We start from the raw sequence: 15,668 nt of genomic DNA, 5'->3' as shown, positions 1-15,668 counted from the left end.
ACACAAACCACCCAATAGATTCCTAACGAGGGGGACGGGGAGGTAACTAGACTTGGCCCTAGACTTGACCTATTAACCACGGCTAGCTCACTCATCTGATGGCTACTATGTCTTGGATGATATGCATTCTACACTGACGCTCGTAGAATACAGAATCAGAATGTAGAATCATCATGCAGGACAAACGTGCTTCGAGCTCTCGATCAAAACCTCAAGGGGCCTGGTCAGCTATTCTACGTACAGTGCGTGTTGTACAGTGTTCCCCGCACTGTCCGACAACACCGCGCAGAGACAACAATTTTTTTGGCTGGAGCTCCCAAGGCAGGCAGGCATTCTGTGCATCCACATCCCACTGACAACCGTCATCGCACTTCGTGGGACTCGACCAGCACGAAAACCGCGCGCAGAATTCGCTGTCGAGCTCCAAGGCGACCGGCAATCTCACGACCACCGCCAATATGTCGTTTGGAGGCCAAACTCCCACCATCATCGTCCTCAAGGAAGGTGAGAGCTGCCCCACCGCCATCACCACCCCTCGTCGCTTCCGAGTCTCGTCTCGCCGCCGGGAGGCTTCACGCGCCTACCGTACCGTCTTGAGAACTCCCTTCGGCTAATTGCACTCTTCCGGGAATAGGCACCGATACCTCCCAGGGCAAGGGCCAAATTGTATCCAACATCAATGCCTGTCTCGCTGTTCAGGCCACCATCAAATCGACCCTAGGTCCTTACGGCGGGGACCTGTTGATGGTTGATGAGAATGGCAAGCAGACCATCACCAACGACGGCGCCACCGTCATGAAGGTTCGACGCTACTCCAAAACTCTTGACACATCTCGTTATATACGACATGCGGCTTGGCATGAAAAGCCCATATGCTAACTTGTCCGCAAAGCTCCTCGATATTGTCCACCCCGCTGCCCGGATCCTCGTCGACATCGCTCGATCACAAGACGCTGAAGTTGGCGACGGCACAACCTCCGTCGTTGTTCTTGCGGGCGAGATCTTGAAGGAGGTCAAAGACCATGTCGAGCAGGGTGTCAGCTCTCAGATCATCATCAAGGGTTTGAGAAGAGCATCACAGTTGGCTGTTAATAAGATCAAGGAGATCGCTATTAGCACCAACGAGGGTAATCGTCGCGACACGCTGAAAAAGTTGGCCGCTACCGCCATGACCAGCAAGTTAATCAAGCAAAACACAGGGTTCTTCACGGAGAGTAAGATGACTGACACTTTGTCGACCCTTCAACCAAGATGGCAGCTGCTAACCCGGCGTTCACAATGCAGTGGTTGTCGATGCCGTATTGTCCCTCGACCAAGACGATCTCAACGAGAAGTTGATTGGAATCAAGAAAATCCCCGGCGGCTCCCTGACCGACTCGCGATTCGTCAACGGTGTGGCTTTCAAGAAGACCTTCTCGTACGCCGGTTTCGAGCAACAACCCAAATCGTTCAAGAAGCCTAAGATTGTATGCTTGAACGTGGAGTTGGAACTCAAGGCCGAGAAGGACAACGCCGAGGTTCGTGTGGAGCAGGTGTCAGAGTATCAAGCCATTGTCGACGCTGAGTGGCAGATTATCTACAAGAAGCTGGAGGCTATCTACAAGACTGGTGCCAAAGTTGTTCTGAGCAAGCTGCCCATTGGCGATTTGGCCACTCAATATTTTGCCGACAGAGACATCTTCTGCGCCGGCCGTGTCTCTTCAGAGGATATGGAGCGTGTGGTCCAGGCTACCGGCGCTGTTATCCAGTCAACGTGCTCTGACATCCTGCCCGAGCACCTGGGCACATGTGGTAGCTTCGAGGAGCGCCAGATCGGCGGCGAGCGATTCAACTTCTTCGAGGAGTGCCCTGAAGCCAAGACCTGCACCCTGGTGCTGCGTGGAGGTGCAGAGCAGTTTATTGCCGAGGTTGAGCGATCCCTGCACGACGCCATCATGATTGTCAAGAGAGCCATCAAAAACCACATGGTTGTTGGGGGTGGTGGTGCTGTCGAAATGGAAATCTCAGCCTACCTACACCGTTTTGCGGACAAGAACATTTCCCACAAGCAACAAGCCATCATCAAGTCATTCGCCAAGGCCCTCGAGATCATCCCGCGACAGCTATGCGATAATGCCGGCTTCGACGCCACCGATATCCTCAACAAGCTGCGCGTGGAGCACCGCAAGGGCAGCACCTGGGCAGGAGTGGACTTCAAGAATGAAGGTGTAGCGGACATGATGGAGCGGTTTGTCTGGGAACCGGCCCTTGTCAAGATCAACGCTCTGCAGGCCGCTACTGAAGCCAGTTGCTTGATCCTGGGAGTAGACGAAACCATTCGAAACGAGGAGAGTGCGAAGCCCCAAGCCCCCGGCCAGTTGCCGCCGGGCGCTGCTCAGCGGGCAGTCCGTGGTCGTGGCCGTGGAATGCCCCGTCGATGAGCATGGTGAAAACGGGGGCGCAAAAACAAAATGAGAGAAGTTGTAGGACACGGATAGATGTGGGTTGCAGAAAATGAAAAAAAGGGTATATAGGGAAATGAAACTATGGGGCGTTGAGGGTCTGTATGATACCTATAAGACGACTTCTATACTAGACCTGTTGTCATCGTCACCCGTCTAACTTGACGCGCTTATGTGTGTCTCTTGGATGCGTATTCCCCGTAATGCCGCAGTTGGCGCCCACCAGTGACAGTCGTTATGAAACGCTACATGTATGTACAAATACTACCGCTGTGTGAAGAATCAAAAGCACAAGCAATGCTATACCTATACCGCCGGCCCCCTATCCCCCGTCAAACCCAACGTCGTACAGCCTGTCGCGATGCCCCGTTCTCCTCGCTTCATCTAGACAGTCCATGGGACCTTCATGACAGTCGACGTCTTCGTGCTCGATCAACATTTCCAAATCCCTGTCCACCGCTGCGGCGGCAGCAGCTTCTGCGGCGGCCGCGTCGGAATCCTGCTCCGGGCCCACGTCCTCGGTCGCGTTGAGGAGAGCCTGAAAGTCGGCGTGGGGGTGGTACTGGTCAAAGGGCATGTCGTCGTGTGCCGACGAGGCATGCTGATGGCCGTGGTGGTTGATGATTTGGGGGTCGATGGGCTGGTAGGCCTCGTGGGAGGCAGGCCGGTCCTGGAGCATGGGGTTGTGGCCGTGGTGCCCGTGGCCGTGGGGGTGCGGCACGGCGTGGGAGTGAGCGCCGTGCAGCATGTGGCCGTCCTGGTGTGCCGGCGCGAGGACGGATATGTCGCTGGGGTTGGCGTACGGGCCTTGGCTCGGCGCCGGGCCCGGCCGGGACAGCGAGTCCATGAGGCTGCCGGCGCGGCTCTGCTGCTGCAGCGCCAGCACGCGCCCGGCGTCGACGCGGATGTCGCCGTCGCCGTCGCCGTCGTGCTGCGGCACGGGCGACTGTGCCTGGCGGCGCTGGGCGTCGCCGCTGCCGCTGCCGAGGCCTCCGGACGGTGTTGCCGAGCTGGGGGGCGTGCTGGCGCGGCGCTCCCGTTCTTCCTGCTGCCGCCGGGGTTCGGCGTCTTGCCCAGCTCCTTGCACTCGGCGCAGGCGCGGATCACGTCGCTGACCGTCTCCTTGATGCGGCTCCAGTGGAACTTTTCTGCAATGGTGGCGGTGGTCTTGTTGATCCCTCCGTGGTGGATGGCGTGGACGTTTCTGGCAATCTCGTACTGCCGCCCCGGGTCCGAAATGACTTCCTTGTCCTTGAGCATGAGCTTGTCGCCCTCGAGGAGCTTGTAGTGGGTTGCCGCGCTGCGCAGCCTGCTCTTTTCGGCGCGGTCTGCCCCGTTGGGGTATTTGCCGTACTTGAGGTAGAATCGTATCTTGTCGAAGCGCTCTTCGCTAACGAGCTCTTCGCTCTCTCCCGGAGCCAGGTCTCGGCCGTATATGATGGCGTCAATGAGCCGGTCCGGATGGCTTCGCAGGTTGCCGCAGGCTTTGATGCGGCCGATGCGTTTGAAGCCGAGGGCGTCCCAGATACGACACGACGCCACGTTGGTTTCGTAGACGAGATTGAAGACGCTGTATGTGTAGCCCAGCCTCGGGGCCCAGTCGATGTACGCCTCGCCCATGAGTCGTCCCACGCCACGGTTACGCGATGCGTCGGTGGTGATGAAGCTGGCGTTGCAGATGTGGCTGCTGCGACCAGGATAATTGGGCTTGATGAAGAAGCTTCCGAGACACTCCTTGGCCCAGTCCTTGCCGTCCAAGACATCCTGCGCACAGTCGATATTTCCCATCAGCATGACGGCGCCAAAGGTCTGGAACCAGTAGTCTGCGAAACCGTCCACGGTAAAGGCTTCCATCATGGGATACGTATCACCTCCCTCTATCTCGCGGTTCAGCTGGTCGCACAGATACACCAGCAGCGAAGCGGGAAGCTGGTGCCGCGAGACAAAGGGCACAATCGTCGCAACCGTCTGGCGATCCCGCAATGTCACTTGGCGGGGGACAATGTCGGGGGGCAGCCCGGGGCAGTTCGGGTCCGGGAACGGAGGCTGCCCGGAGACCCGGTAGACGGTGGGGCCGGCCGGGTCGTCCATGACGGCTGGCATTTTTGTTTTTTTTTTTCCCTCAGTGGCCAGTTGCCAGGGACTCCGTACCGAGTACCCGGTGAATCAATGTCGATCTATCTCAGGCCATACAGGCTTTGCTGGCATTGCTTGCTTCCCTAGTCAAACCTGTTGTTGCCAGTTATAATACAGACGCACGAAAGCTCGGCCGGCAACTGGGTCTTTTGCGGGTGCCAGTGCAGGCAAACGGCCAAAATGCCCTCCTGCTTGGTGCAGGCGAAAAACGGCCGATGCCACGCTCGCGCCCACGCCAACGCTCTAGGGTACGCTTTCTTGCGCACTCACTGGCGCGTCTAGCTTCAAGGCCTGACGTCTCGCCGTGGTCGTATTATGTGGAACAACAGGGTCCCGTTTGGCCTGGCTGTGCTGAAATGTTCGTCGTGAGGTCGACTGCCTGGTGAGGGGAAATGCGCAGGGCGAAGTTTACAGCCCGCCTGCACAAGTGTGTGTGCGCCTGCATTTGCATATCTGCATGCCCACTGGCTACTCCGTGCTTTGTGCCACTCTCTTGGCCATAAAGGCTGCGGCCACCGGTTAATCCGAGCCGACATGCCGCTGCCTAGCAGGCGGTAGAAACCATCAGCCACAGATGGCTTGTTGTGCTGTAAGACCTGTACCCGCCTATAACAGTACTAGTTACAACTAACGATTACATTATACAAAGCTCACTCTTTTTCGCAATCGCACCGCTTCCCATACGCTTGTGCTATGATAATACATTGCCATGTCTGCTAGGTATTCTCGGCTCCATATATGATACACGTCTCCATATTTTTACATAAGTTTACACCGGCTCGCTCACTCCTGCTTGCTTCCGACTGCCAACTCGATATGTCTCGTTTGTTGCTGCACTCGTTGCAGTTGCGCCTCGATGTCCGCAAGGCCCTCCCCTACTTTCCAACTCGACGTCTTTGAAGAATCTACATGGCCTGCTTCGGCGACAGCTTCTCTGGCATCTTTTAGTGCAGTCTCGCCCAACATGTTGACCATTTCGTCCTCGCTCACTTCGAGGTCCACCTCGTTATTCCGGACTCGCAAAAGTTTCTGTTCCTCTTCGGTGAATCCCTGAACATTGGACTGTATTCGGCCCATCACTTCCTTGCGTTTCATCACCGCCGCCTGGACTTCTTTCTTCATGTGTCTTTCCAACTCTGGTGACGTGTTCCATGAAACGTTGCCCCGGGAAGAGTCCTGGAGGCGACGCTCCTTGCCCTTCTGACCAGCTCGGCCCAGGACTCCGGCAACAACCGCCATTGCTCGTAAACTATAATGCAACCCGTTAGCCAAATTCAATACTAGGCAGCAGTAGTTGCGGCACATACCTGTCGTCATTGGCAGGAATAGTGTAGGTAACCCAGGACGGGTCGACATTTGTATCAATGACACCAATTGTAGGAATGTTCTTCAGACCACATTCGTACAACATGGTGTAGTTTTCCAAGGGATTCAGGCAAACTACCAAGTCAGGCAGTAGCGGTCTGGCCATGCCCTTGTACATGTCGAAACCATCCAACTCGGAGTCCAAATGATCGACAACCTTTGTCGCCTGGGTCTTGAGGATAACATCTCGGTTTGTAATAGCTCCAGGCGTCCACTTGGTGAACAAATGACATGCACCAGCCAGTTCAGCGGCCTTGGTGACAATTTCCATCTGACCCTTTCGAGTGCCAACAAAGAGGATGACACCGCCCCGGTATGAAACCTCTTCAACGACTCGTGCCGCTCGTCGAAGATGCGCAGCAATCGTCTCGAGTGAGATGATGTGAATTCCCTGCCGGACGCCGTAAATGTATCGAGAATTGGCGGGGTTCCAAAGAGAGGTATTATGTCCCATGTGCGCTTGTGAAGCCATCAGGAGCTCCAACGACACATGCTCTGGGCCGGGAGGGTTGCTAATTAATTCAGTCGGCACGTAACGCCTCTCCACATGAGAGCCGAGGCTTCTTGTATTCTTCTGAATTCTTTGAAAATCTGCAAACTGCTGCGCCGGAGTCACTTCTTGCCCCTTGCTTCCGATCTGGTGCGGTTTTGTCCAAGAGGCTCCCGAGTGTTCCTGGGCGGAATCAGAACCGAGGCTCATGATGAACTCTTGCACAGTCTTCTGCTTCCTCTTCTTGGACGACGATCCTGACAGGATTTTCGGCTGGGCAGGTGAAGATTGCCCCGCGGGCCAGGCCTGGACGGATGCATTGGGGCTCGAATTGACTGCGTTTTGGCTGTTCGCTTCGGTGGATAGCAGTCGCAGGGCAGATCTCGAGATCGGAGGCGCCAATGCACGGCCTATCGAGCTATATAAGCAATTGCGAGACCGTGACACATTCTTGACCGACTCACCATGCCGTATAGCGGCATTTCTGAGTATCATGGCGACGTAATGAAACGGGTTGTTTGCCCGGTTCAAATTCCCATCGCCGAAATTCAGGTCACCAAAAAGTTGACCATACGACAGGGGCCAGCTGTTGCAGGCCGGAGACTAAATTTTCCGGCCGGATGCACAATGAGGCGGCCCAACGAATATTACGGAGTACAGCAGCCCGTTGTGGCTTGAACCTCTACCAGCCTACTGTTCCCCCAAAGTACGACAGTAAAGAGCCAGTTCTGACTTACACCATTTTGCTAACCGTTGCCTTAGCTGTCCAGTAGTCGTACTTGACAGGTAAGGAGAAATTGTTTAAACGACTACCCATGCCCTAGACAGTGCGTAATTTTTGCAGACGGTGCTTCAACGAGAAACCCGGGGCACACAGTTTGCCGATCCGCTGAGCCAGCGACCACTGACCAGCATCACGAAATTGTTTCAACCCAACTGCCGTGTAGATAGCGACCTAACGCTGCCTCGTGTCCATGTCTACCCGATACCACCTTGAAGCCGGGGTATTGGATCGATGCACATTGCCTCCATTAGAATGATAAGGACTCTATATCGAAAGGCTAGAAGGGGAAAACGAGCACTGCCAACACCCAAAAAGGCTTAAAAGGCCGCTGAAGTCGGCCTTTGCACCCAAGTCTATAAGCACTACCGTTGTAGAGGGAACGGGGAAACCACTACAGGCCAGAGGCAAGGAACTTGGATGACATCTTTGACGAAATCAACAACAATAAAGAGAGATGAGAAAGAAGACTATATTATGACGCCCATTCTGGCTGGATAGGTAGAGGGGAAGCAGGGTGGGAAACCAGATATATGGACAGAAATCAAGGGGATAGAGGACCAAAGACAGGAATAAGGTTCGCTGCCAAATGACTCCCTTTTCTGACCTTATTAGGCGTTCCAACACCCATTTCGCCTTGTACTGTCCAGTAGCTTGGGTTGCACTTTTATTGCACTAGCCAAAGTACCCAAAATACAAATGACATACTCCCCAACTTATCCCTTCTGCCCTTGACACCATCAAGTCGTGGCAGCAGCAATGGAGGCTCAGTATAATTAAGAGCTAAAAAGTACTAGAAAGAATCCCTCTATTAAATACACAAAAAAAACTTGTTATATATATTTACAGTCGCGCACTGTCGACTTCGTAACTTCGTTAGTGGTACAAGAAGCTACTGCAGCTCATCTTATCTGCTGGTGGCTCTTGCAATGGTAAAGACACCAACAATAACTACAGCCAGTGTCACAATAGCACCAGGAAGCAGAAGATCATTTGGCACTCCTGCGATAAGCTGTTCCTGAACAGGTGCGCTTCTCGTCCGCCGTGAGCGTCGGACTGGTGCGCCATCACTCTCGTCCTCATCCTCGTCTTCGTCTTCGTCATCATCGTAAAGTCTTCGGCGCTCGCGGAGACCAGCAGCAGTAGAGGTTGGCGGCGTGGGAATAACGGGTGTCTCAACGGGAGCGGGTGGTGCCACAGGTGGTTTCTCAGGATCATGAGCGTAGAGGTCAACCTTGTCGTGCCGGCTTTGACGAGCGAGAATGATGGCCTCGAGCAAGTCGTTGTCGGTAGTGATGGAAACAGTGTCACCCTCATTATCCATGTAGCTGAGAGCAAATCCAGCACCGCTCATTTTTCCGTCTTCTACAGCTGGCACACCACCAATGGCATCAACCTCGGCACCAAGCTTAGCCGCGACAGCAGATACGAAGGCCCCCATTCCCTGAGCTGCTATTACCTGCAAGCGATGCACTCGGCCTGAAGGTGCCTTGAACTTGAAGGGGAACGGTACATCAGCAGGGTTCTGCTCGGGAATCTCGGGGGCAATCGATCGAGGGGGTGATTCAACACCGACGTGGGAAGCAGAGTCGCCTGGAGCCACACTGTCCCCATGGCGGTCCCTAGTTACATCAGGAGACATCATGCGAGATCCAAGGTTAGTATGGTGATGGCTGTGGCTGCCCTCACCAGACATCATTGACTCTGTCTCGTTATCAATTGAGAGCCAAAACTTGTTCCAGGCAGGCCCTTCACCATCTCCACTAGACATGGTGTTGATTTGCTCAAGAGTGGCATAGGTGAGTTTGAGGACATCAACCATGCCGACAATCTCGCCACCATCATTCATGACGGGTAGGTTAAGATAATGGCCATCTGGAAGCCAACGTTAGCTATTGGCATTTCAACCAGGTCAAGGGCGAGGGATTTGAACCAACCGTGCATCTTGCGCAGCGCAGCCTGAATGGTCATGTCCATCGGCGCGAAGTCTGGATGAGGCGTCATGACCCGAACAACGCTGCAGTTTGCCGGATCAAGGCCAGGGGCGATGACGCGCAGAACAACGTCCTTGCTGGTGAAGATGCCAGTAATAGCACCCGCATCTTGCACCAACACAGCCGTGGTGTGGTTCTCCTTCATCAAGGCAGCGGCCTCCTTTACCGAGGTCCTGACACTGACTGTTGTCGGGGGAATGCCATTCAAAACAGATTCCAAAGTCGGCCCAGACATTTTGGATCGAAGTGCCTCGACATACTGGATAATCTGCTGGGGCTGGGAAGCGCCCAGCTCGGAGTGCACACCTTCCAAAGCATCATAGAGCTTTCTAGAGGACGAGTAGGCTCGCTCCAGCTTCTCCATGGCATCGTAAAAGCACTTGGTGATATCCAAGACACCAGAAATGTCCTGGTTTTCGTCCATGACTGGCAAGTGGCGGAATCCCTTGCGAACCATCAGATCCAGCGCATCTGTGGCACTTGTGTCAGTGCGAGCACAGAGCGGGTTCTTTGTCATGATGTCCGCAATGGTGATATTGGCCGCCTTGTGCCCGGCTCCAACGACGCGGAAGGCAAGATCCTTGGCTGTGAAAATGCCGGCAATGCGGTCGTCGTCATCGGTGACCAGAACGCAGTCCTCTCGTTTCGCAGCCATGAGCTGGGCAGCCTCGGACACGGTGGTTTGCGGTTTGATCTGCAATGCCTGGCTGGGCTTGAGAGCCAGCACAGTGCCAGGAGGAGCTTTACGAGAATGCCTGGCGCGGTTCGTCAAATGCTTCTTCTTGGAGAGGTCGTTCTCCATTTTCCTGCGGATAGCCTGGAGCCAGGCAGTTAGCATGCGTGCACGCTTCCGCAGATGTGTCCAACTCCGAGACTCATGTAAACAATTGAACGCACCTCATCACGCTTGGTCTGCTTCTGCCGGCTGGCGCTGACGGAGGAGCTCGCCTCACTGGGCTGGCTATCCAGAACCGGGCGAGGGATGTTGGAGTTTGCCGGGCTGTTGGTAAAGGGGATGTTTCCCCTGCCCTGGTTGCGGTTGGGAGTCCCTCTCATGGTGTTCCCTGACATGTTTGCAGAGCGTTGTCGGCCGTGCCTCGTGGACAAAGGGGAGCGGTTGTGGATGTGGATTCAGAGACAACTCTCGAGGCCCGCAGAACTGCTAACGCCAGAGGGCAGATGCAAAGCACAGGAGAAAAGCTTTGGCGGGATTTTCACAGGTGAGCAAGATGGGAACGGGGGCTCTCTGGTGGTCTGGTCTCGTCTGGTCGGGTCTGGTCCCGGCAGATTACCGCGTTGGAGTTTCTCAAGACAAGCGTCACGTTGTCGAGGTGACAGGGATCGCTGAGACGAGAGCTCTGTGACTGGCCAGTCTCTCGTTTTTACCCCGCTTTTATTTTCTGGCCATTGGGAATGTTCCCAAAACAACCTGGTCTTTTTTTTTTTTTTATTTACGACTTGACATTGTTCAATTCAGCTTTAGAAGCACGGCCGAGGCCAGAACAAAGGCTGGTGGTTTTGTGGAGTGAAGCCTATGCTCGAGCGTGATACTCAAGACTCCCGACCTGTCCATTTTCAACTTCAATCCACAAAGACGAGGTAGCCAACTTAACATCTCCTAGCACAAACTCAATTGCCCAAAACGTCAACATTGAGGCCTCTATGGTGGCCTGTTCTCCGGCCAACATTGCGCCCTCTACTCGTTGCTGGTGCGTCTGGTATTCAGCAGTCGTTATCATGCGATGTTGGGCAGAGTCATGCCACCACCTCAGCAACTCACGACGAGGCGGGCTGAGCCGAAGAGTGCCCACCTTTCTTGCCAGAGCGAGAGTGAGAAAGAAAGAAAGAATCTGAATAAATTTCAATCAGAGTCAACTAGAAGCACTATCCACCCTCAGCTTCCTCTTGTGTGTCATTGATAATAATTAATTTTTAGTTGTTTCGCTCTGTAGTCAAATGAAATTACACGCATAATACAAGTATCGTGCAAGCGTAAAATCTAAAACAGTATTGGGCTGTACCAGGCCCAGGACAGTAGGAGACTAGAAAAGTAGACCGTCTACGCATCGTGGTGTGTCATTGATACAATAATATCCCTTCTCGTCTGGAAGGCGCTACCCTGTACACATCCATTGTCCTCCTGGCCAAGGCCAAGAACGTAGAACTATAAAAGCGACGAGCAAGAAATAATGACCCAATCAATACTCTCGAGTACGAGATGTGATGTGCACAAAATGTCTATCCTTTGCACGCGCCGGCAGCTACGTTCCAATTGGGCGAATATTGGTTGTGCTACTGCACGACAACGTGGGCATTCTATTTGGCGTCCATGTTCGGCATCAGCAAGAAACATAATGCGAGATATCCCTTCGAATTGATAACTCGGTGTCCCTGCTTGTCTCAGTCTTCACCCCGAGGGATAGCAGGAGGCTCCATTGTCATGAAACAAGACAGGCAGAACATGCACAGAATAGACAGCTCGGAAAAGGGAGAGAGACTATGCCGGAAGAGATGTAGTTATCATCTACTCCGCATATACAGTACTGCTAGAATATTCTGTCAAGGATTGACGGGCAACATCGACTATGTATGCTCCGAACCTCTGCGAACCCAAGCGCTCACATGCAAGCCACCCGCAATAACAGCATCATCCCATGACACCAACGGCATAACAAGTTAGCCGCTTGCTAAATCGGGAACAAGCATTGGGAATCGGATCGCACAAGACCACAGATTGAGACATGGTAGTCGGCGCCCTGGTGACGTGATGGAGGTGCCGCCAGCCTGCGCCAGGGAGGCTGAGGTCCTCTGTGAGTGGCCGCTGAGTGGCCGCTGAGTGGCCGCCGGCGTTGCCGTGGCAACCAAGTCAACAATTGCCGGGGTCATTACACCACCATGATGCCCAGCTACTCTGGTCCATTCATGTTGCATTCTGAATCCACTTGCCAAAACTCCATCCTTACTCTTCTCCAAGCTTCAGATAGAGCTCGAGAATACCTGCATATTGAAAACTCCGGCTCTCGGGGGAGAAGACCTCCAACGAACGGCCCAAGCTCGTCCAAGTTGACACACGTCCCATAGCCGAGCAAAGGCTCGCACTTATACACAGGACCCCAAGATTCGTGCAAAAGTCGCCCCCGACTGAGCACAACTACAACTTTTTTTAGCCCGGCGCTCTGTGCTTGCGCTGCGTGAGGTGAGTTCCTGCCACGCCCACGAGACGACCAACAATCGTCTTGACAAGATGGCGCAGTTTCGGACCCAGACGGTTCCCCATCGACAAAGAATATCGACCGACGACAACTTCCAACATCCGGACTCCCTTGCAACAATAATGCTGCCCAATTCGCCGACGGGTGTTCACGCCAGGCAGAGGCAACACCGCCGCCAGAATTCGACACCCTCTGCTCTCGAAGGCGTGAATATCTCGCCGCTGTCAAACGCCAACAACAGACGACAAGCCGCTGCCCACCGGCGCGGCCTCAGTCTCGACATGAGACGACAGCAGACGACACCACAGACAGCACGGCAGGACTTTAACCAGGTAAGAATGGCTACTAACAACACAGGATTAGCAAACACCTCGCAGCATCATGTTCTGCCAGAAGCGCAGCAGCAACGCACCCAAGCACGCCCGGGCCCCAACCAGATGCAGTACGCATCCATGGTATCAAATAGCAATGAGAGTTTCTTGATCTCGCCACATGGTACTCCTCAGACGCAGAGGTTCGCTCCGCCGTCATGTTTTGACACAAATGCTGGCCGCTTCTCGTTCCCGGCTCACGTGGACATGATGATGCGGAAGAACCAAGAGAACTACTACAACAACATGGCCGAGAGCGCAAGTTTTGACCTCTTCTCCAATAACAGCGCCCTCTCAACTCCCACCTTTATCAACTTTCCAGACAGCCCTGCTGGCCAGGTTTGGCCCGCCGATGACGCAAGTTCTCGACGGAATTCGAGGCGGATTAGCGACGGCATCATGGACCGTGTCAACAAGTTTGAGGGCATGGGCATTGAAGAGGCTCAAAGACCTACAACACCACCTAATCAGAATGGAACTAGTGAGTTTCTTTGGACACTATGCGACATGTTTGAAAAATGCTGACCACCGCTGCCAAAGATTACTACCCTCCCACACCAGTGGAAACTCCCCATGGCCGTATTTTCAAGCAAGAAGCCAGGCCAGGAAGATTTTCTGATGACTATGACGAATCAATGGAAGAAACCATCAAGCCCAACCGAAACAGCCGTTCTGGTCTCAGAACCCAGTCCGTCTTTGCACATATGAGACAGCAGGCCGAGCAAAATGCTGGCTCGCTCAGCCCCCCAGGGACAAACAAAATCTCCGATGCCGAATGCCTCAGTAGCCTCCAGATGCAAAACTCAGACTACATGAACATGAATGCTCTAAGACACGAGTTTGTCAAGATTGAGGACCAGAACGACGCAGCAAGACTTGAGCTCGACACCACCAACTCCCTATCGGATCTTTCTCATCACACTTCTCCGGACACTCAAAATCATGGACAGTTTGTTGGCGCTGCCTTTGAGGGCAAACTCGACTTGCAGCACGTTGCTCGCCCGGACTCGGCTGCGCAGTCCAGAAAGTCTTCGCCTCATCGTCGGACAGAGTCTGTGGCTTCCATGGCCAGCGCCGCCAGCATAGCTGACATCAACATTGACGAGACTCGCACTGATACCGGCGTTACCCTGGAAGAGATTTCTCAGTATATCCACAGTCCCGAAACCACGGACGGCAAGTGGATGTGTCTCTTTGAAGACTGTGGCAAGAAGTTTGGGCGCAAGGAGAATATCAAGTCGCACGTCCAAACCCACCTCAATGACCGACAGTACCAATGCCCTACTTGCAAGAAGTGCTTTGTGCGCCAACACGATCTCAAGAGACACGCCAAGATCCATACCGGCATCAAGCCGTATCCCTGTGAATGCGGAAACAGCTTCGCGCGCCACGACGCCCTCACGAGACACCGGCAGCGAGGAATGTGTATCGGCGCTTTCGATGGCGCTGTCCGTAAGTCGGCGAAGCGCGGCCGCCCTAGGAAACGCCCTGACCTGGAGACGAGGAGGGAGAAGTCTGCGAGAACAAGAAAGAAGAACATGTCGATTAGCTCCATGTCGTCATTTTCCGGCTACTCTGACAGCTCTGCCATCAACTCGCCGGACAACGAGTATAACATGCTTGACGACATGGTAGACTTGGATATTGTCAGTGCCAGAACCCACGGAATGCCATCCATGTCAACGGCTCCTATGCCTACGCTGATACCTAGGGTGATGAACCAAGACATGGCCCAGTCTCCTTCAGTTGTCAGCGCACACTCGTATGTGTCGCCAGAAGCCATCATGGACACGGCACCATCGCACCCAGCATCACCAGCAAAGAGCGGTGTCAGCCATTACAATACGCCGCCGCCGCCGGAGCTGTCCCAATCGTCATCGCCGCCACCATGTCACTTCTTCGACTTGGCTCCCAACACCTCTTCTGGCGCCGATCTGGCGGTCATGCCATCCACGAACGGCATGATGGGTTCTTCGGCCATGAGCGGAACTCTGCCCATGGGTATGGGCGACCAGGACGACGACTTGCTGCTGCAGTTTAGCCAAGACGACGGTGGTCTTGTCCAGCTGGATCGTGACTCAAACATGCTCATGTTGAGTAAGTTTGACGACGAGTTTGAGGCTGCGGTCAGCATGTTCACCAACAACGACGACATGTTCTTCAGCAACTCGTAATTGCGCACGAGTGGCCGACTGCCCCGTTGTCTTCCATTTTTGTCAAATATCGTCTAGGTATCTAATCAGTACGAAGCTAACGTCTCTGTGTGTCTGGTATGATGGGCTACGTTGGACTTGTCGGGTTGAATTTCTTTTTCTTGTACACGAGATGGCCCAACATGGGGTCTGCGCGTCTCATAATCGTCAATGGATTTAATGGGAATACTTTCTGCGACAAAAAAAAACTTGTATGATAGGGGGACTGGGGTAAAGGAATATTTATTTTCGATGCAGGGCGAACGGGTTTATGTTTTTTTATCAACACGTTGACCAAGGCGCTTTTGCAGTGGCGATGGAGCCGTCTGCTTTTCTTCGCTGCTGGAGTTTCGATGTGTATTTGCTTTGGCTTATCGGTATTCCAAAAAAATATGAATCGACCTTCATTGAAATACATACATGTGCGCTTTGTGCGTTGTGAACTGACGAGGATTGAAGCGGTGTGGCTGGTGAGTGCGGCGTTGCCAGTGAATTAACCAAGGATTTCTTCCGATTTTTTTTAATAGTACTACTATTATTTCTGGGCTAATTCTTAACTTCTCCGCCGTCCGTCTGAGTTGGCCAACAAGAAACAAACAAAAGCTACGTCGGCTTCCAAAAACTCCCCCAAACTTGTCTTACGCCGCCAACTTGAGGAGAACAGCTATCGACGTCTACGCACCTGT

The 15,668-nt window shown here is 53.7% G+C and overlaps 5 protein-coding genes across 5 annotated transcripts; 2 read left to right on the top strand and 3 right to left on the bottom strand.

Moving 5' to 3' along the window:
* Positions 1-458: 458 nt before the first annotated feature.
* On the top strand, positions 459-2,420 carry MAA_04565 (T-complex protein 1; the record flags this gene model as incomplete). Its single annotated transcript, XM_007822661.2, has 4 exons — positions 459-504; positions 635-801; positions 893-1,214; positions 1,285-2,420. 4 exons carry the CDS (start codon positions 459-461, stop codon positions 2,418-2,420), a joined length of 1,671 nt encoding a protein of 556 aa, XP_007820852.2.
* A 343-nt stretch (positions 2,421-2,763) lies between these two features.
* Positions 2,764-4,544, bottom strand: MAA_04566 (N-acetyltransferase-like protein; the record flags this gene model as incomplete). Its single annotated transcript, XM_007822662.2, has 2 exons — positions 2,764-3,486; positions 3,558-4,544. The coding sequence occupies 2 exons, from the start codon at positions 4,542-4,544 to the stop codon at positions 2,764-2,766; spliced, it is 1,710 nt and encodes a 569-aa protein (XP_007820853.2).
* Positions 4,545-5,360: 816 nt separating this feature from the next.
* On the bottom strand, positions 5,361-6,927 carry MAA_04567 (uncharacterized protein; the record flags this gene model as incomplete). Its single annotated transcript, XM_007822663.1, has 3 exons — positions 5,361-5,826; positions 5,885-6,842; positions 6,897-6,927. The coding sequence occupies 3 exons, from the start codon at positions 6,925-6,927 to the stop codon at positions 5,361-5,363; spliced, it is 1,455 nt and encodes a 484-aa protein (XP_007820854.1).
* A 1,193-nt stretch (positions 6,928-8,120) lies between these two features.
* MAA_04568 (mitochondrial ribosomal protein subunit S4) lies at positions 8,121-10,263 on the bottom strand (the record flags this gene model as incomplete). The annotated part of the gene is made up of 3 exons (XM_007822664.1): positions 8,121-9,088; positions 9,151-10,024; positions 10,105-10,263. 3 exons carry the CDS (start codon positions 10,261-10,263, stop codon positions 8,121-8,123), a joined length of 2,001 nt encoding a protein of 666 aa, XP_007820855.1.
* Positions 10,264-12,451: 2,188 nt separating this feature from the next.
* On the top strand, positions 12,452-14,964 carry MAA_04569 (C2H2 transcription factor Swi5; the record flags this gene model as incomplete). Its single annotated transcript, XM_007822665.2, has 2 exons — positions 12,452-13,271; positions 13,331-14,964. 2 exons carry the CDS (start codon positions 12,452-12,454, stop codon positions 14,962-14,964), a joined length of 2,454 nt encoding a protein of 817 aa, XP_007820856.2.
* Between the last annotated feature and the right edge of the window lie 704 nt (positions 14,965-15,668).

The sequence above is a fragment of the Metarhizium robertsii genome (assembly GCF_000187425.2).
Source record: "Metarhizium robertsii ARSEF 23 chromosome Unknown MAA_Scf_1, whole genome shotgun sequence".
NCBI lineage: Eukaryota > Fungi > Ascomycota > Sordariomycetes > Hypocreales > Clavicipitaceae > Metarhizium > Metarhizium robertsii.
The sequence above is the reverse complement of the archived record's forward strand: the minus strand, read 5'-3'. Positions and strand labels throughout refer to the sequence as shown.